This window comes from Carya illinoinensis, chromosome 1, assembly GCF_018687715.1.
Source record: "Carya illinoinensis cultivar Pawnee chromosome 1, C.illinoinensisPawnee_v1, whole genome shotgun sequence".
NCBI classification, from domain to species: domain Eukaryota; kingdom Viridiplantae; phylum Streptophyta; class Magnoliopsida; order Fagales; family Juglandaceae; genus Carya; species Carya illinoinensis.
This window is the reverse complement of record NC_056752.1, coordinates 10798813-10820977: the sequence shown is the minus strand read 5'-3', so window position 1 is coordinate 10820977 and position 22165 is coordinate 10798813. Positions and strand designations below refer to the sequence as shown.

The 22165-nt window shown below is 33.1% G+C and overlaps 2 protein-coding genes across 3 annotated transcripts; both read right to left on the bottom strand.

Annotated features, from left to right (window-relative positions):
* Positions 1–4818: 4818 nt before the first annotated feature.
* Positions 4819–11673, bottom strand: LOC122310307 (mechanosensitive ion channel protein 1, mitochondrial). 2 transcript variants are annotated; one of them, XM_043124204.1, is made up of 7 exons: positions 11517–11673; positions 10239–11152; positions 9863–10140; positions 9294–9394; positions 8487–8594; positions 6125–6346; positions 4819–5155 (listed from the first exon to the last, which is right to left on the bottom strand). In XM_043124204.1, exons 2-7 carry the CDS (start codon positions 11036–11038, stop codon positions 5033–5035), a joined length of 1632 nt encoding a protein of 543 aa, XP_042980138.1. In that variant the 5' UTR covers positions 11039–11152; positions 11517–11673; the 3' UTR covers positions 4819–5032. The 2 variants fall into 2 exon arrangements, with proteins under 2 accessions (XP_042980138.1, XP_042980141.1); XM_043124207.1 differs by lacking the exon at positions 11517–11673 and adding an exon at positions 11257–11449.
* A 2927-nt stretch (positions 11674–14600) lies between these two features.
* On the bottom strand, positions 14601–14999 carry LOC122306074. The gene has a single exon (XM_043118490.1). The coding sequence runs from the start codon at positions 14997–14999 to the stop codon at positions 14601–14603; it is 399 nt and encodes a 132-aa protein (XP_042974424.1).
* Between the last annotated feature and the right edge of the window lie 7166 nt (positions 15000–22165).

The following is a 22165-nucleotide window of genomic DNA, read 5'->3' as shown; positions in this document are numbered from 1 at the left end:
GATTATTTTGATGTAATTTTTTTTGTGGATGTAACAGTACTTATTAAATATAGTTTTAAGGTGTATAAATATGCAGTCCCTTTAAAAACTTCCAAAAAGGACTTATGGGATTTTACAAATGTGGAAGATCGTCTCTCTTCAGATAATATGGTCTATTATTAAAAAATAAATTTTTTTATGTGAATTCTAAATTTGTATATCTTTTTTAAAAGAAGTGTGTCAGATTTAGACACCTTATAACTGTACAAATTATTTTTTTATATTTATTATTAATCCACTAGAAATATAATAATAATAAGTTATGAGTCGGTATTTCTATCTATTTGCACTACCAATTGAAATGCCTCCAAGTGATAGAATGACTTATAACTAATTATTACCATATTGGAATTAATGTTTAAAGTCCTATATATAATTATTACCATGGTTTCACTTTTAAGACAAGTGGTTATCAAAACACATGATCATGTACAAGAAAATGCCTTGACTTATTATTAACATTACCACATATATTTTAATTTCTTACTTACCTCAATGCATTTTAAAATTTTGGATTTTTTTTTTCTTCTTCTTCTTCTTTTTTATAATTTAGAATAATTCTACTTATCATCTCCATACAGTACATATATTTTAATTTTTTTTTAATTTTTTCTATAACATATATAGTGTATAGATGATATATAAAATAATTTAATTAGTTTAATAAAAATAAAATAATAAATAATAAAAATAATATTTAAAATATATATTGTAAAATGATGTGTATTATTCATCTCTAATTTGTATGATAGGCTTGTCAGATTGAGGAGAGATGGTAGTTGATGTTGTTGTATCTCTTTGGACAGTATTCTGTTGGAAAGTAGTTATTAGTAGGTCCTCCCCTTTCATTTCACTTTGTTGGGATTCGCATTTCAACCATTCTCGTGACTTTCTCCATCTCTCTCAGCACCACCACCCCCACTATTGCCGACCCACTTCAGCTCATCACGGGTGAAAAAGGTTACTACTGTAGCCCATTGTTTTGTTATAGACTACTGCTATATGTATATAAATATATATATATATATATAATAATTTCATAAACTAATATAATTTTATCTATTTATTAAATGTGTATTATAATAAAAATAATTTTATAATTTGACAAATAAGTGAATTAATACGAATTCACATGAAAAAAAAATTAACTTTTTAATCGTAGACTTTACTCTTTTTCAAAATGATTACGCGACGTTTACATATTTCACAACTGTATATAACATTATTCAATCTTTTTATAACTAAAATATTTCTCTTAATGTGTTATATATATATATAAAAGTTTTGTTAGCTTCTCCTTAATTCTGACAAATGACTATAATGATAATAATAAGAAGTCGTGAGCTGTTTGCATCTCATTTGTCATTTGAAATTGATACTCTTTACTTTTTAACACATTGGAATGCCTAATGGATATGCCTTGGTCAAATGCACACTTTTTTCAATTTGAGTTGTAGGAATGAAATGAATATAATTAGGTTCTTGCTTTTATATTTTTCTTGTGCAAGTAAATTTTAGTTTTCAAGTAATTGGGAAACAATATTATTTTATATATATATAGTTTATAATTTGGTTCGATCCGGACAATGTTTCAAACCAATTGATTATTTTAATATTAAATCATCATTTATTTCAAAAACTTTTCGTAAATGCTCAGAACATGATGCGTATACCCTTAATATTAATTATTGTGCATTGATAGACACTAACTAACTGTTTAAACCAAACAGTTTTAAGTGAAATAACGGTTGCAGTTTCAATCAATCCCTCACAGGTTTGTTTATTCAATCACGGGAAGAAAAAAATGCATGCATGTCCTAAGACAGCTCCAAATAGTGGGGCTTTGTGTTTGAAAAATAAACCTCTCTATCTCTCTCTCTCTCAGTGCACAATCGATCACATGAGTCTCACTCATTTTTCAAAATTGCTTGTCTCATTCAAGGAAGGAATAACTTGGCTGGTCATGTTTTTCCTCTTTGGTCGGTAATTGCTTCCGCTTGGTGGTTGAAGATGCTTGTTGGTGGAGACGTAATGATTCTTTATCCAGAACCAGATCACCACGCTCAAGATCATTCTGGATATTAGACACCCACAATCCATATGGCTTCTGCAGGACATCCATGTAGTAATTGTTAGATTTTCCAAAAAGATCAAAAGCATTTCATTTTGAGAAATGATATTTAATTGCAGTCGTAAAATGTATAAGCGCTGCACAATTTTTTTGGAAAAAGAGAATAAATACGGGATCCATACGATAAAAAAATAATTTTTTAATAATAAACCTTACTTTTTTTTCAAAAAAGTTGTGCAACATTTGCACATTCCACAACTATATCTAATATTACTCTTTAATTTTTCAAACCAAAAGTTAAAAGCCAAAACCCACGTGATGAGATCATAATCATCACGTCTATCACATTACATATATATGAATAGTACCGCTTTATTTTTGTCTAATATAAAGTTATGGGTACCGATACATAAAGACAATTACTCACGAAATGGTGTCAACATAATCACATATAGAGATGAAGGTTCCCTATTCTAACATTTACACGATAACAACAAGCATCATTTGTGTTCCGATTATGGGGGTTGATGAAGATGGACATAATGATTGAAGGTACATGATATGGCGCCCCATTTTCTCATTAATTTTCGCAACGTTGGAAATTCTCACATGTAATGATGTAGGCGATCAATATATAATTTTCTGGAAAAAAATTATACAATTTATACTAACATTATCAAAGATGACAATGGTACATAATGGCCGGTTCAATGGTACATAATGGGTTTGATAGTTTAATTAAGATTATGATATTAAATTCACCATCTATATATGAATAATCTTTTATATACGCAATTTGCACATGATGGATGGATATGAGCAAAGTTAAAATTTATTGATCACAACGTGACATGATTCTGTACACACTATGAAGTGATGATGATCAAACCAAATACAAGAATTCACTGTACTTTCATGAACTATTGAAAGCATAGATCGAGTAAACTTAATGATGATTACCAAAATCGTCGACATTAATTTATAAATACAAGTCAGGCCTAGTCGATCGTGCGCACTTGAGTTTGCACTACTAATTAAAAACATGAACTTTGCTTTACTTAAGGTTTTTCTATAGAATGGATGCGACTGATTCGATGAGTTGACGAATCATGGATTAGGGATTTGTAGGCTATTTTCGAGTTGCCTTCAATTCATGTCACGCTTGTAAGTCGGAGCTTTTTGACTTTTTGAGGCTGCGTCTGGTTGTGTGGCTCACTGGCTCTGCTCTAGTTGATGGATATATAAGTAGTATAGGCAGTACTTTTTTTGTCTAGCTATGAAGAGTTACTTTTATGCTTACGTTTGGATTTTGACTAGAGTTGAGTTATTTATGAATAATAATTAGATGAGAAGATGTGATGAGTTTTGTAAAATCTATTTAAGATGAATTTATATGTGTTTAGATGTTAAGATGAATTTAAATATATTTATAAAAAGTTAAAAAAAGTTATGACTTCCACGTATAAAGAGGTATTGAATTGAAAAATATTATGAATCCCATATGTAAAGAGATTTTGAATTGAAATGAGTTTAATAATTTGAAAATTAAATATTTAGACGTTAAACTCAACTTAAAATTAGATTGAACGCAATTGAACTTTACAAGCAAAAGATAGAGTCATGGTATAAGGCAACTAAACCATTGGGCATGTTTGGATACAAGAAATTATTGAAATCTTCAATAAATCTTTTTACTCTCAATCCAAACATATTTATAAATGAAAACTTATAAAGATGTTTGGATAATAAGGTCTTTTTACTCTCAATCCACGTATCTTTTTGCCCCTAATACAACATTAATAAATATCCATATCAAAATCTTAACCAGATTTCTATAATAAATGAAAATTTAAACAACTTCCACAAAACTTTAAAAAACATTGACACAAAAATTTTCTTCTCAAGCATATTTTCTTCTCAACCACAAAATTTTCTTATCTTTTGGTTAATAAAAAAGTTAAATTTTACCAAAAATAAACTCAAACCATTTAACTATTCAATCAAATAATTTTTATTCAAAGTTCTAATGTTATAACTTTTTTTTATAAAAATAACTTATAGTTATAAATTAAAAGAATTACATAAGATAAATAAAATAAACTAAACTATTTAATACATATAGATAATATAATAAATCAATAGTTGTAGTTGTATGATATATTATTATACAAATTATCCCATACACATTTTGGAAACATAGCATATCTATATTAAATAAGGTAAACTATGAATAAATTAATAATATATAATTAAGTATATAAAATATAATTAACATGTAATATATATAAAATATAATTAACATGTAATATATATTACACATACATATATAAAACATATTACGAGCTTCAAAACAAGTTTAAATGAGTCAAGCCGAGCTTATTCAAATTTTGTCCATGAATCTAAACCAAATCAAGTCTATAGAAATTTTACTCGTTTAATATTTGAGCATATATTAATATATATAAACATCTCATTTATTAAATGAATTAAATTCAAATCTAATATACACAAGTCGAGCTCCAGCTGTTTACAAACTACTCTATTAATTTGCAGCCCTATACAGGCTTCATGGATTTCCACCAGGTTTTAAGCATGCTCGAAACATGTTTCTTTTCCAGGTGGAACAGATTGTGTTAGTACTTAGTACTCCAGTCTTACCTAAAAAAATTGCGGAATGGAGTAAGAATCTTCACATGGACAAGTTCCAATATCCGATTATCAGTGGTATGTAATCCACTTTCCAAAATTTTCATTTTAAACGAACAGCTCTTTTTCCAACAAACAAGCATAAAATCATTATATCCAACATTTCAGCTTTTAACAAAAAAAAAAAAAAGAAACAAAAGAAAAGGAGAGGAGAGGATTTTACATCAAGGCGCGGATTTTCAGATTTAGTTTTGAAAATGTGAATGATTCATCTTGTCATTTGTCATATCCACTGGTCATTTCTTGTGAGCTGCTGCCCAATCTAGCACCATGCTTCTGAATTATCTGCACTGCTTGCAGAAGAATATCTTGTTCTGTAGCATATAACTCGTCTTTGCTCTACATAATCAAAAATTTCAAGCGGGTATTTTAGTGAAAAATATATACATGAAGAAATAAATAGAAAAATAAATAATGTAATATCAAGTAGATTACAAATAGTGAAATACAGCACAATTATTAGAAGATAAATAAGCAGTTCATTAGTCCAGACAATTACAGTGACGGATAAAAATCCCATATTCACGCCTGCAATCTTCTCCATCAATCTTGTCCCATAAATCATGCCTGCAATCCCATAAATCAGTGGACTAAATGGCTGGAACAGTTTCCCTTATTTCCTCCGATAATCTCTCCCAATTTGTATTTATGTTAGTTTCCGTAAGTTTCTATTACAGGTGTACATTCCTTATTTGTTCATTCTTTCATAATTGTATATTGTAATCTGTAAAGCTTTATATATGGCAGCAATGCACAAGCCTAGCTTCCTGCGGGCATTTTCCTGAATTTACATACAGTGCCAATTAATCACGGATCAAACTATTTCTATGTTCCTTATATAAAATACCAAAAGCCTAAAATTGATGCAAGTTGTTACATGCTTTGAAATTCAAAAATTTTATATATAGTCAATTTTGCGTATTCCTTGCACACTCTACTAATGTAATTGGCTGTGTCATTTTTTTTTCTCATAAAATAACTGTTTTGGCCAATCACATCAGTAAAATGTACAAAGAATATATAAAAGCAACTGTACGCAGCAAACTCTTTAGAATTTGACATCAGCAATCAACAAAAAACAACCTCGGCATTGAGATCTTATGGACAAGCCTATCACATCTCTAATCTGAAAGTCCGAATCAAATTGTTCTGATTTTTCTTTTTTCGAGCACATTTTTAGTTTCTAATTCTCAGAATTTATTGTAGATTAGGACACAGAAACAGCTTTAAGAGAGATTTTCATAACAAGAAAGAAAAAAGCTTCGTAGCACAATTCATTATCAACAAACTGAAGGCATAAAAATTTACCATATGTTTGAGATTGCATCCAATAGTTAATTCAGCATAATAGCTTTCGATTCGAGAGAGGAAACAGTAAGGGCGCTCCTTTTCTAGGAAAACTTTTGAGTTTGATCTTAGCATACTCTTTACATCATTTGATATATGGGGGATCTTGTCCAAATCATCAGCTCGCACTGGAATTTTGGTGACCATGGCGCGAAATTGGGCACGTGACTTGTTCACAATAACCTACAAAATTTTCAAGACAGATGCTAAATTTCTCAGGACCAATAAATTATGACAAGGATGATATGCTACAGCAGGTAAATAAGAACCACTTTATCATAATGAAACAGCAATTTGCTAGGTTTTTGTCTCACTGAGAATGTATGTGTGGGTGTGGGTGTGGGTGTGTCAGAGAGAGAGAGAGACCCAAATAATTGTATTCATATCATAATGACAATCAGAGATTAGCCTCAGTGAAGCATTACAATATAGATACATTGCAATGTGCACTATCAAATAAATGATCGTGGGACATAATACATTAGCATGTCTCTTATAGTACCCACTAATGGCAAACAATCTGGACAAACAAGTAATGTGGTAAAATATAACTAATTTTGTCTTCTTTTTTCAACTCTTGTGATTACCAATTGTATCATCATGTGTGTGGGGTGTGTAATCAAAAGCTCCGTTTAGGAAATTGCAAGAATAGCACTGCATAGAAGAATAGAGGACATTTCATCCTATGTAAGGAATCTTCTTTCCAAACATCTGTCATCCCAAAGAAATGGTTATTTAGGAATGTGATTTTCAGAGAACAATACTCAAAAGATTTATGATAGCTCTTTTCTAATACAAGGAATCAATGGCCAAGTAATATGAGAATTGGTTAATTGATCTTGAGCCAGATTGCGTATTAAATTATAGTACGCATTTGAAGTCATTCATTCTCTTGAAAACACCCGCCTATGGCAAGCGTACAAGCTCAAAATAATATTAGACTCCAGATCAACATTACAACTAAATCAATTAACCTTAATTAAGAAGGGAGAAATTGAGGTAGAGCCTCAATATAAGTTTTTTTTTTTTTCTTTCCTTCTGATAATAAGAAGATTTCTGTAATTAGTGCCTAAGAATATAATACAACTAATTAAATCTACATCTTCCCATCAATTTAAGCTTGTGGGATAAATTGTGATTTGACAAGCACAATGGCACAACCCAAGTACACACAAGTAGTATACATGAGAAACACCTAGCTTGTAGATGAAAAGATTCTGGAAAATCATGTTGTCTAAGACCATTAAAGTTTATAGATACAGCCCAAGAGAGAAGAGTGTGAATAAAGAAATTCTTGAGCTCCTCCGTTGTCCATCCGCAATCCTTTAAGGCTCTATCATTTCTTTCAGTCCATATACACCGAATGAGGCATATAGGGAACGTCTTCCACACTGCTGCAATTCATGGGCTGCCACCTAGCCCTCTCCAAGCATAGAAAAGCTCTACAAATCTTGAAGGCATTACCCACACCATTCCAACACAATTGGAGAAATCACTCCACAATGCACTTGCAATCTCACAATGAACTAAAAGGTGATCAACTGACTCCCCACTCCTCTTACACATGCAAAACCAGTCTATCACAACTATATTTTTTCTTTCTCAGATTATTCACTGTGATCTTCCTGTGTGTGGCTGTCCAAGCGAAGAATGTAACTCTCACGGGTGACTTTGTTCGCCATATGCTCTTCCATGGGAAAGGGTTAATATCATGAGTGCAGAGACTATTATAAAAAGAGCATACTTTAAACACCCTCTCTTTGATGGAATCCATTGAATCTTGTCCTCATTTCCCCTCCTCACTCTAGTGAATTATAACAAGTTAAAAAACTCACAAAAATCACCAATTATGTGCTACAGAAGCCTCCTTAGCACAAGCCACACTATGTACCTCATTAAGGGCCCCATCCCCATCCCCGCACCACACATCATGCCAGAATCCAATTATGGATCCATCTCCCACGTCAAATCTAACTTGAGCATAAAACTTCCCCCAACCTCTCCGAATATTCTTCCACATACCTACTCCATATGGCCCTTGTACCTCCTTTGTACTCCATCGCTAGAATTTTTTTTTTTTTTTTGATAAGTAAGAATAAAAATATATTAATAGGAAAGAGCAAGTACATAGAAAGTATACACAGAATACACCTAGCAGAACTGGAAATGGAATCATGGATCCACTAGAATTAGAAGACATTGATCAGTGTATCAAGAAATGGTCCACTTCAATGATTTAACAATATCAGTGTGATTTTCAGATGTTGCTTTTGAGAAGTTACACAAAAGGAAGAAACAAGAGGAAAAATAGAGAAGCACCCACCTGACTAGAAAACAGTGAATTTGGAACTATGACGGGGAACTTCTCCGCATTCAATAGGGATGTGGTGGTTAGCCCCATTTCCACCACTTGACCTTCTATATTACCAGCCTGCAATAAGTATACATATTGATAGTTCATACAAGGAACAAAAACTAAAATACAAAAACAGTGAAAAATAAAATCAGATATATCTCTTGAATATAGAGATTGTTCAAGATTGTTGAGATCATAAAAAGATATTCTCTACCAGTTTTCAGTCTAATGAGAAAACGGAAAACCCATAATCATATGGATCACGAAAAGATTACACATCTACATTCCATGTGACGGCCAAATGAAGGACAAAAACCAGACAGATGCTAGATCCCCATTTGTCATGTGAGGAGCCATTGAATAATAACTGTTGAACTATTATCTTTTAATGGACATTCCAAAGTTAATATGTAGCCAACTGAGGGCTAAGTCATGCTGTTACTCAGACACATTGAAAACAGGCAGTTGGAAAGCAGCGACCATCCAAAACTTTTTAAATACAATATCACATTTTGCAAATTTTCAAATCCTGACATCCTGGGAGCTTCTATTTTTCGGCAGATACAGACATTTTAAGTGGACAACTAGAATATTTCTTCACTCAATCATGGTTCAGCAAACTACAAAAGATCCATTGGAATCATGGCATGTTTTCCTACTAAAACCACAGAAAAGCTGCACATGAGAAAAAAATTTTCCCATCTTTTGCAAACTAATGAGATCAATCGGTACCATGTCCACAAAAAAAAAAAAAAAAGGAAATAAAAAACATACTTTTATCGTATCTCCAAGTGAAAACGGCTTTGAAAACTGCATAGACAACCCACTGAGTACATTACCGAGGATATCTCTGGCAGCAAATGCAGTAGCAACTCCTGCGTAAAGATACAACAACGCAAAAATTAGTTTAATTTATGACATCTCTAAACAAGATGGCAGAATGATCTTTTAATAGGTAAGGATGACAGAACTACTACCATACAAAAAAATCATTATCTGATAGTTAAATTATAATCAATTAACCGCAAGAATTTGCAGCAGAAATACAGGTAAGAGAAGAGACACATCCAACATGTACGGACTAATTAAGAAAAGAATATTAATGCACACAATGTGAAAGGCCTCACACAGCAGCAATGACAAGGTTTCATTTTCCTGTGATACATCAGAGACAGAAACATATGTTGTCAAAATCCAATGAGTACTGGCTCAAATAGCACTCGTCCGAAACAAATGATAGAGCATAAGAGATTAGCAACCAACACTCACCACCCATTCCACCAACAGATCATCATTTATGAAATTGAAACAAAGAGCATGCTAGATTAGCAGCTAATACTCACCTCCTATTCCACCAACAGTCAGAATAGATTGCACGGCAACTCCACACGCCTCAGCTAAAGCCATTATACCAATCACGAATAGACCAATGGACGAAAGTTTGTCTAAAGCCAGCAACCTTTCCCTATCAGGCCCCGCGAAAATTTGAGCCGCCAACACACGAGTAAACACATTCGTCTTCCACCGATGCAAAAACCATATAAATGAAAGGATAATTGCACCTCTCCATGCCTGTGCAAGGTACTGTGATGCTACAGTGGTTGGTGCAACCATCACACAACTACAAATCAAAGTCGTCATGATTATCCCAGACAATAGAAAACATGATACAAAATGCAAATCAAAATATGATGAGGCATATGTTTGGGAGCCACTAACATCTGCGAAAATGCCATGAAGGTAATTACATATCGCACTGGATCCTCCAAAGCACCCCATATACTTTTCTCATATGGAACTTGCTCACCAGCCAGGCTTCCAATTGGTAAAGCAGAAGAACCTTGCATGGTATACTTGTGAAATCTCCTCAAAAGCCTAGGCATAACCAGCCAAGCCAATATAGTACCAGCCAAAGTACTACCAACTGGAATAATTACATCTTTTAGATAAGGATGGGAATCGAGCAATTGATGAACATAGGGGGTCAGTTCATCAGAGGCTTCTTTGGCCTTCTGCCCAGTATAAGTTGCCGCATCCACTATACTCTGCCAGGAGTCTTTAGCCTTCTCAACAAAATCACTTACAACAACACCACTTGCACCAGAACCATCAGGAACTCCTGTGTCCCCAGCTCTATCAGCTTTGTTACCAACAGATGATGAATATGACCGGTAATTGGTCAAGGGGCTGATCAATGTAAGAGGACTTGTACTTTGGAAGCGCAAGTTTGATAGGATAGGTAAAAACAGAGTTGAGGGTCTGATCTTGTAGTGTTGAGTATGAACAAAAGACTGAGAACCTACCGCTCTAAAATGGTTATTTGTAAGAGTTTCAGGAGATTGTGATTCTTTTGTGTGGTAGTTTCGATTCACAAAAGCATGCAACGGTCTTACATGAATCAGGTTATCATACTTCACAAGTTTCAAATCATAGTTGTATGATCGACATGATTGCACTTTCCTACAAGGATTCACCGAACTATGCAGCGATCTTAGAATGGAAAACCTCACTCCAGCCATAATAGCAACTCAGTACATCAGAGCAGTTGAGGAAGACATCAGTTGAAAATGATATATGCCAACTTGCGAGATCGGACCAAACGGGATCAAGTAACTTACAAAAAGAAACTCAATCTGCAAATTATAAATGTGCAAAAGAAATATCATCAAACTATTTTCAGCTACGAGAAATTCAACGAACCAACGGCAATGTAATCAGATTTAGACGTTATAATTACCAGTATTATAGCTACAAAAACGATGAGAAAACGTGTGTACATAAACCCTAAGCCTCTGTTTGGGTGATGGTAACGAAGGAAAAGAACATAACATAAAACCTAAACTCAGATATATAACAAGATGAAATCCAAACTACGCATAAACTCTAAACCCCAGTTTGAATGCCAAGAAATTTTTGGGGGGGAGGGGGGGGGGGGGGGGGGGGGGGGGGGGGGGAGAGAGAAAAGAAAATAGAACTTGAAATCCTATGTTTTCTCACATTTTATTCCAGAACTTGAACATACAAATCCATGAGCTAATTTCAGAAACTCGAAAAGAGAGCTTCTTTGCTTGGAAAATACGACAAGAACAACTAGAACAGCTGGGAAAATCCGAGAACCCATTATGAAAGAAAAATTCTGAACATAAAGATAATCGCACGCACCACACGTCATTTTTTTTTTTTTTTTTTCAAACATTAAATATAATAATGAATAGAGGAATTTAATTAATTTAAAAATAATTAAAAAAATGATATGCAATGTGTGAATTTATTTATAGGAAAATTCTATCCAAAAAACGATAAAAGTATCACAAATTAGGTGGGGTTGAAATAAGAGTGTAAAATATGAGAAATAATATATATCTTTATATATAATACTAGGACAGATCAACGTGTAATACGTTTATCTAGTTGGATAAAATAATTATTTTTAAGAAAATAATATATATTTCATAAAAAATGTTGATTTCAATTAATATTTTAAGGTATAAGAAAAAAAAGGTAAATTCCATCAAATATTTAGGCAAAATGTAAATTTTATTTTTTTGATATTTTAAATTCTTAATACAATTTTATGTACAATTTATATACTAAGTGAAAAAATTTAAATTAACCATGCACTAGAAGCTAGGTCCACAAACACAAAAAAATGTGTTTTTTCTAATTTGAAACCACTTAAAAAAATAAATAAATAAAACCTACCCATTTCATCTAGGCCTGAAATCAGCACTACTCACCTCTCTCTCTCTTCTAAGAAACACATTCCAAAAGCTTCTTCTCCCCTCTTTCTTGATTTCTCAATTTTTTTATATTAATTATTGTTTATTATTTAAATTGTTCTATAGTTTAAATTATTTTACTATTGTATTTTATGGTTCTATTTTATTAATATTTAATTATAGTATTTTTATTTATCTTTTATCTATTTTATTATGCCTTTTTATTTTATTGAACCATGTTTTTTCAAATTGGGCTTGTTTAGTGTGCTTTATTTTCTATTTTAGTCCAGCCTGTTCTGTGTGTGAAGCCCAGCCTACTTGTTGAATTTCAACCCTCCCTTTCTCTTATAAACGACATCGTTTGACTTCTTAGTCTTCAGGGCTTTGCTTCTTTTTCTTCCTTCTTCTACCTTCTGCCGAACAACTTCTCTTCCTTCTCCATTTCAATTATTCTCGGTTTCTTATGAAATCAGTGTACCACTGCTTCTCTTCTTCTTCTTTTTTTCGTTTTTTTCTTCTCCTGCCTTTTGGTAAAATAGTAGATTGTGAGAGATTTGTTACTGAGTTTAGAGAAAGAGAGCGTTTGATACAGAGAGATAGAGAGAGGGGCTTGGGAGTTCAAACTCAATCCTACGCCTACACACACATACTGCACTTCAAGTCAATCTCGAGTAGATCAAGAATGAGACCGTTGATCTAGTATTTCATGATCATTCCTACATGTTCTGAAATGTGTGTGTGTATGTGTTTTTTTTGTCTTAGAAATTAGATTTATGGGTCCTAAGTGCATTGGACTCTACTTGCGAAGTTTCTCACCATCTTTTTTCATTTTCCTAGTTGATTTTTCTCTTTTTTCTAACTCTGGCTAATGCCTAAATCAAAACATAAAGGGTTTATTTTCGCTTCATTTTCATCAAAATGATTTTCTTTCATTTCATTTTCATTAAATTCCATTTCCTTCTTATTTGCTTTAAAATGCAGTTCCTCTCTTGACCTCTGTTTGACTTTCGATAAAACTGAGTTGTCAGAGAGAGAGAGAGAGAGCATTAGAGACAGAGAGAGAAGCCTAAGAGAGAAAACGGCGTCGAAGAGAACTCACTGCTTGTGACGGTTGCTGGCGGCAGGGACTTCAAACAGAGCTGGTTTGATCCTGCAGAAAGCGGACTATAATAGAATACAAACAGAGACTTAACGGGCAACAAATAAATTAACGGAAAAACAAGATTTTCCGTTAAAACAACAATATTTCGTTTCATAGGCACTTTTTATATATAGAAAATATAGAAGTCTCAAATGTATAGGCTAGGTTTGGATACAAAGCTATTTTCATCTCATCTCAATTCATCTCATTTCAATTCATCTCATCTCATCATTACAATTTTTTCAAATTTACACATAAAATATAATAAATAATTCAATTTTTTCAAATTTCAAAACAATAATAATATTAAAAAATAATATTCTAACAATATTTTATTCAACTTTCATCTAAAACTATCTCATCACATCTCACTATCTAAACCTCACTAAATGGTACAAGATTTTTATAAAAGGAAATGGACCACACAGTAAAAAGTATGAAAAACTAGTTTTTTTTTATAAGACTTACATTTTTACAAAAAAAACTTATGTAAAATTTATATATTTAAAATTTGTACTTAACATTATTTTTGTACATCATATTAACAATGTGATGCTATGTTGATGGTCATTGAATAGATGATGTTAAATGGTGTATTACGAATGTCAGTGGTTAATACACGAGCCCATATCATTTTTCACTCTCAAATTACTACACTTGTTTTGTGGACAAACTATGAGCAAAGAATTTTGTAGAACTTTGGATGACTCAAAAGGATTTTTGTTCTTACAGGATTGTATCATTTTAGGCTTTTAGCTAGGGGTGTAAATCAGGATGTCGATTTGGGTACTCCACTATATCCAAATTTATAATGTGATACGGGTACCCATCTGGATTAAACTCAATTATAATCCATGCGGGATCCAGTTATAAAAATCTGGGTATCCGATTACCCGAATTGTAACTAAATATTTAAATTTATCAAAAGATTGTTTTAAATAAGAGAATTACAAACACCAATCGATATTTCAAAACAATGTCTTTTTATCTCTAAGATAATTTTATTTTTAAGGAAACTTTATTGCTCAATAGAAGAATTACATCAACTCATTCAAAACAATATCATGAATACATTTTGGAACTTTTATCAAATCTTCATAGAGTGTTAAAGCATCTTTAGCAAGGCTATGAGCCGTAGTGTTAGCATCACGTTTGACATGTTGCAAACTTGCACTGACCAGTTTGAGAACCAATTCAGCATATATCTTTATATATCTTGCATCAGAAAACCATCTGGCTCCAATCCATTCTCTTCTTGTTTAGTGCATTGACCACCTGAAGCACATCATCTTCAAAAATAATTTGACTTAGACCAATGTCTTGACAAAAACTGGAAGACATCTTAAGTGCATAGGTTGATGCAAGGAAAGCACTTGCAGGTAGCACCCTACATGTTCGAAAAATGCCTATAACTTGTCCTTCAAAGTCCCTCACTATGGCCACAAAGCCTATTTCCCCTTCCGGCTTATCTAAGACTGCATTCCAGTTGACTTTATAGGTTCCTGATGGAGGTTTCTCCCAAGACCTAGCCACCTGTAAGATATTTGTTCTAGGGGATATAAGAGTGACATGAGCACTTCTAAATGCTTGTATCTCCTCTTTAGCCTTTTCGACAAGCATATTTGGGTGAGTGAAGCCCTTTCCATTATAAATGAATTCCTCATTTTTGTAGTCATAACTTCCTTTCCCAACTCATCCTCACTCAATTTATGAATCAAATGTGTCCATAAGATAATTTTTTTTTTTTTTTTTTTTTAAATATGAAACTTGTTACGTGTACCAAATATTAATCCGAAAAGTAATACTAAATTCAGTTTTGGGGTGTGTAGGTTTTGAACATTCCTTTTAGAAAAAGTGAGATTCACCTTTGAAAAAATGATTTTTCTTGTGGATTCTAGATTTACCTAGGGCTGAGCCCAACAATATCGGAGTTGGAGCGGAGCTTTTTGTATTTGGCTTTTTTTCATAGCCCATTTGAACTTTAAATTTGACAATTTTGGGCTCTCACTAATCGAGTTTGGGCGTTCATATTTCAATTTTTTTTTTAAATAATTTTTTCAATATCAATTTATTAAAACTTAACCAAAATTGAAAAAATAAATCACTATACAAATTAATATTATTATGCATTAGTATTATATGTTATTATATATTAATGTTTATACATTAGTATTACATGTTGTTATTATAAACTTATATATTTGTATTTTATACATAATATATTAGTATTAAATGTTATTATACATTAATGTTTATACATTAGTTGTTATTACACATTAGTGTTACATGGTGGCAACATTTTTTTTTTCTTTTCTAGTGCTAGGGCTGAGCAGATATCCGAAAATCCGACTCCGACCTCGACTCCGCTCCGGCTCCGCTCTGACTCTACAAGTCGGAGTAGGAGTCAGAGATTTTTCCCGTGAGAAGTCAGAGTCGGAGTCCAGGCGGATTTGACTCCGACTCCGACTCCGCTCCGATCCGACTCCGACTCCAATCATCCGACTCCGACTCCGACTCCGCCTCCGACTCCGCATCCGACTCCGCTCCGCTAGTGTACATATTTTATAAAAAATATATTTGTTTTTCTATATAGTAATCATATAAATATAAATATAGTAACATCATTAGTTAAATCCAATAATATACTAGCAATTAGCACTAGTTATTAGTTATAAACTTATAGTAAATAAGTTAATAAATATTACTAATTTACTATATACTAATAGACTAATAGTATTAGACTATTAGTATATAGTAAATTACTAATATATATAATAGTATACTATTATTTGTATATATTAAATTAATATCTTTAAGTTATTATCTTTAAGTTATTATCTATTAGTAATTTAGTACTAGTGTAGTGTTATCACATATTATTAATTACTAGTTATTACATCTAGACTATAGTAAATAAGTTAATAAATATTACTAATTTACTATTATACTATATACTAACTTACTAATAGACTAATAGTATTAGACTATTAGTATATAGTAAATTACTAAATATATCTTTAGTAAATTACTATTAGTATATAGTAAGTTACATATATATTAAATATATATCTTTAAGTTATTATCTATTAGTACTAGTGTAACTAGTGTTATGGACATATTATTAGTTACTAGTTATTACATCTAGACTATCTAGTTATTAGACTATAGTAAATAAGTTAATAAATATTACTAATTTACTATATATTAATAGACCAATAGTATTAGTATTAGTGTATTACTAATATATAATATATTTAATAGTATACTATTAGTTATATACACTAGTGTTATTAGATATTATTAGTTACTAGTTATTACATCTAGACTATCTAGTTATTAGACTATAGTAAATAAGTTAATAAATATTACTAATTTATTATATATTAATAGACTAATAGTATTAGTATTAGTGTATTTCTAATATATAATAGTATATATTTTTACTAACTTAAATATATTTTTACAGTTTTACTAACTTAATTTATTTTTACTAACTTATTAATTTACTTTTATTATTTAAAGTAGATTAGTAGATTGTAGAAGTAGGAATCACTAATCAGTAAATGGCGCCGTTATTAGAAACTGGGTTGCGTGAAACGGCGCCATTTCACGCAACCTTTTTTTTTTTCCCCCAATTTTTAACCCCAAACGGCGCCGTTTCAGTGCAACCCATTAGGGTTTTCACTTCCCCCCCCCCCCCCCCCCCGCCCGATTCCCTCTCCTTCCCTCCCCTCCCCTCCCCTCCCCTCCCCCTTCGCTAAATCATTTTTTTCCTCAGTGCCTCACCTCTCATCTCAACCTTCACCGACAGAACCCTCACCTCTCATCTAAACCCGTGCTGTGCCGTCGCTCCTCCGTCGCCCCTCTGACCTTCGTCGCCCCTTTGAAAGCCCATTCTTTGCAAAACCGAGGTGCCTCTCTCTCTCTCTCTCTATAATTTGTATATCTTAACTATTTTTGCATTATTTTTGTTCATTTTCTTGATAGTTGTGGATATTAGGTTTGGTTGTTGATTTCTCTTCAAAACCCTAAATTCTAAGTGATCTGGAATATTGGCTCGAGCAAAATGTCGAGCGGTGTAATCTGCCTGAGTTCGCTCGAGCGCCCTGTTGAGTGAGGGTCGAGCGAATACATCTGTTTTGACCAATAACGAGCATACTTCAAGCCTTTTCACAACAACACTTGTTGTAACACTATTTTACACAGGTTTTCACAAGAATATGTCAATACACTCATTTTTCCCTCAACACCTTTCACTAAATAAAGCATATTTTCGTTGGTGGCATATTTTGGTTGATTAGGACATTTTTTCTCATTACTACTATATATGTATATCATATAAGTTACTTGAGTAATCTTTACATTAGTTCATGAATTTATTTTGTTTATGTTTATCTTGTTTGTTGTGTTCTACAGTTCTAGTTATTAAATCATGGATATAGAAGGCACAAACACTCCTACATCCACAGGTGCATCTTGTCTTGGCATTCCAGCCCTAGAACAACCGATTGATATTCCTTGTCCAATAGTTGATGAGTCTAGCGGACCAATAGGCTCTTCGGTAGGTACTCCTAGTGCCTTTGATTCAACCCCTCGCCCTCCACTTGGTAATAGAAATCCTAAAAATAGGTCTGAGGTATGGTCTCACTTCACAAGAGTACCCGATTGTGATCCCGAAGAGCCTATATAACTACTTATAATCATTGTCATAGGCAATGGAAATGCCATCCCAAAAGGCAAGGCACTTCGGCCATGAAAACACACATCCAACTTTGCTCCAAAAACCGTAAGAGTAAATTGGACAAGAGTCAAACATTCTTGATCCCGGAAGCAAGAAGTGAAGAAGGGGAAGGGGAAAAGACCTAGACCTTAGAGATGGCCAAATATAATGAGAAAAAATCCTAACTGCCCTTGCTAGGATGGTGATAGTGGATGAGCTATCATTTAGATGTGTTGATGGAGAAGAGTTTCGGGAATTTGTTAAAGCTCTTGATCCAAGGTTTCCTATTCCTTCTCGATTTACCGTAATGCATGACTGCATGAGGGTATTCTTGAGAGAGAAGGATAGCTTGAAGAAAATATTTTTGACCACCAAACAAAGAGTATACCTGACCACTGACACTTGGACTTCTATCCAAAATATTAATTACATGTGCGTGACCGCTCACTTTATTGATAATAATTGGAAGTTGCATAAGCGGATCATTTCATTTGTTCGGATTAGTGACCATAAGGGGGCAACGATTGGGAGGGAGTTGGAGGAGTATATGCTTGATTGGGGCATTGACAAGATCCTCATAATTACAGTGGATAATGCTACCTCTAACGACTCTGCTATTGATTGGTTGAGAACAAGGAAAATAGGAAGTGCGGATTGTGTTGCAAGTTACGAGTTTATTCACATGAGGTGTACGGCACACATCTTAAACCTTATTGTGAGTGAAGGTTTGAAAGATGTTGATGACTCAATTGTAAGGGTCCAAAATTTGATTAAGTATGTGAAGTCTTCTCCCCAAAGACTTGCCACTTTCAAGTCTTGTGTTGATAGATCAAAAGTTCAATGCTCTAGTTTTTTGACTCTTGACGTGCCTACTAGATGGAATTCGACTTTTCTTATGTTGGACGTGACTGAGAAGTATCAAAAAGCCTTCCAACTTTTGCTTGATGAAGATCCCTACTCACGAGTTTATTTGTCTGAGGATGGACATGGGAAAAAGGGTCTAGGAGCTCCTGGGCCAGATGATTGGGAGACCATAAGAAACTTTTCGAAATTTCTTCAAATATTTTATGGTGTTACATTGCGTATTTCTAATACACTATATGTCACATCAAATAATTATGTCCAAGAGCTTATTGCCATTTATAAACACTTGAATAATTTTTGTAACAATAGTAATCGATGTTTGAGTTCAATGGCTTTCAGAATGAAGACAAAGTATAATAAATACTGGGGTGATCTTGAAAAAATAAATCGGTTGTTATTTATTGCTGCTATTCTTGATCCGTGGTTCAAATTGGTCACTCAAGCATATTGGTTCAAGAAAACATTGGGTGAGGAGAAGGGTGAGGAATTTGTTGCACTCCTCAAGAGGGATATGGAATATTTGTATGAAGCATATGTAGAGTTTGGTGGTGGGTGCGTAACTGGTGCTAATAAAACTCAGAGCGGTGAAGCTAGTGCATCAATGGGGAGTAGTAGTATTGTTACAGATTATGATCCCTTGAATTTTTTGATAGAGTTCCATAAAGAGCATACAGCATCTTTGATGGATTGTAAGTTGGAGTTAGAGCAGTATTTGTTGGAGAACATTGAGATTCCTACAAGAAGTTTCGACATTTTAATTTGGTGGAAAGTCAACTCCACTAAGTATCCGGTTCTTGCTCTAATGGCAAGAGATATCTTGGCCATTCCTATCACCACCGTTGCATCTGAGTTAGGATTTAGCACATGAGGTTGTGTCCTGGATCCGTTTAGGAGTTCTTTGGCTCCTAGAACTATAGAAGCTCTTGTGTGCTCATAAAATTAGTTGAAGTCTACTCCTATATGCTTGAGTCAAAATTATTCGGAAGCCATTGATGATGCAGATAGCTATAAGTTAGACTCAGGTAATGTATTTAGAAATTTTTTTAAGTTGTTATATGAGTTGATTTTAACATTTTGTAATACTAATTTATTATATTTTAACATCTTAATACAGAATTAGCCAATTCTATGGCCAGCATACTTCGTGAAGAGGATTGACAATCTTGTTTATGGTATCTTATTTCAATTTTACCTTCTTTATTTTTATAAATTTATATGGTATCTTATTTCTTTACTAATTTTGTTCCTTTTTTTTTTCAGGCACAAGTTGAAAAATGACATTTTTTGTAATTTGTATTGGTTCTATTATTGCAAGTTGTAAATTGTAACTTATTGATGTTGGAATTAGAATTTGTTGATGGATGATGAGACATAAGTTGACTAGATAATTTGAGAGGATAGATGATGGAATCTAGATGGGTTAGATGATTGGTGTTTTTGGCTCTATGTTATTTTGTTTGTTGTTGTTGTTGAAATGACAATAGCATGGGGATGCTAGATTTGGTTGTGTTTTTTTAACTAGTAATTTTGAATGAATGATTTTAGGTTGTAATTTTGGTTATGTATTTTTAATTTTAGGTTGTAATTTTGGACCTTTGGTTATGTATTTTTAATTTTAGGTTTTAATTTTAGTTATGTATTTTTAATTTTAGGTTGTAATTTTGGTTATGTAATTTTAATGTGTGTATTTAGTTTTAATTTAGTTTTTAATTTTGGTTGCACATTTAAATTTAGTTTTATTTTTTATAGTGATGGATTTTGAATTTAGTTTTATTTTCTAATATGATAATTTTGGTTCCATAAATTAGAAATCTCAAATTATATTTTTAAAAAAAATTGATATAGAAGCCCAAATCTGATTAGAGTTGCAAATTGTAAAATTGAAATGTTAATTGGGTCAAGGAAAAAAGTCTAAAAAAAAGTCCAATAAAAAAGCCCAACAAAAAGCCCAACTTCGACTCCGCTCCGACAAGTCGGAGTCGGAGTGGGATGCAAGCGGAGTCGGAGTCGGAGGTTGGATTCGGCCTCCTACAAAGTCAGAGTCAGAGTCAGAGGAGGCCAAATCCGACTCCGGTTGGGTCGATGCTCAGCCCTACCTAGTGCAAGTATACTTGATATATATAAAACCAAAACCACAAAATAAATAGTTCAGTACCAAGAGAAGGTAATTATACAGATAAGGGGGTGGATCATTTCCATTATGAAATTGCAACAAAGATGGAGGAATTTGGATTAAATGAATGTTACCAAAGGCTTGCGTTCCCGCTGCCCATTACGCCAGATTGTGCGCGCATCAATTTTGAGATCAATGAATTTTCCGCACTTTCTATTCTTTGAATGAATTCAAGTAGTATTTGATATGACGATGGGGCTCATGATCCATTCTTGGATGGGGGAGTGAGAAATTGCTTTGATGGTCACATTTGAATCACCTTGTAGAATTATCTTTTCTAGGTTCAGACTAGCTACTTCTTTAATGGCCATTAAGGTTGCTGATGCTTCTCCTAAATTAGGAGTCTGCAAGAGAGTTCTGTTTTTGCAAAAACAATTGCACTAGTGTCTTTCAAACAAATGGTTGCCAATATATTCCTTTGCTGTCTAACCACCACATAAAAAAAGATGAGATGAAATCCCTCTGGATGCAAGTCTTCATTTTCTCCTATCAGGTTGCTTTCCAAAGACCAAGCTCTTGAATGTTGTTGAAAGATTCTTTGGACTAACTCTACATAAGACCTAGGAGAGGGAACTATTTGTTTGTGCTCCAATTTGTTTCTAAAGAACCAGAGGTTGTCTATTGCAATGGTGACAAAGTTCTGGAAAAATTGATGTTCTTCCTTAGGAATGTTAAGAACCTCTAAAGGATTGAGGATGATTCTAACCCAATTAGAAATAGATTGGCTTGCTAATAGGAAGATGTCTATAGGCCATTTAAAATTCCTCCACAAAATACAGGAATAAGGGTAGTTGAGGAATAGGTGGGTGAGATCTTCAAGCTTAGTATTGCACAAAGGACAAGTGAGGTGTTCCTCCTCAAGGGGAATGACAGTGCTGATTAAAGTTTTGGTTGGAAGGAGATTATGACTACTTTTCCAGAGAAGTAATTTTAAATAGTCTTTCAATTACAATTTCCATAATCCTTTCCACTTGATAGTAAGAAAATTTGAGGAGGGACAAGCCTCACTAACCATCGCAGCATAAGCTG

Bases quoted from the DNA above. Each gene is read 5' to 3' on its own strand.
- LOC122310307 (XM_043124204.1), bottom strand. From the start codon at position 11,038: ATGGCTGGAGTGAGGTTTTCCATTCTAAGATCGCTGCATAGTTCGGTG. The intron at 8,595-9,293 runs GTATGTTTTTTA...TACTTATTGCAG, and splicing joins CACTTGGAGATACGATAAAA to GCTGGTAATATAGAAGGTCA. The intron at 5,156-6,124 runs GTAAATTTTTAT...TTGATTATGTAG, and splicing joins GATGCAATCTCAAACATATG to AGCAAAGACGAGTTATATGC.
- LOC122306074 (XM_043118490.1), bottom strand. From the start codon at position 14,999: ATGCTTGTCGAAAAGGCTAAAGAGGAGATACAAGCATTTAGAAGTGCT.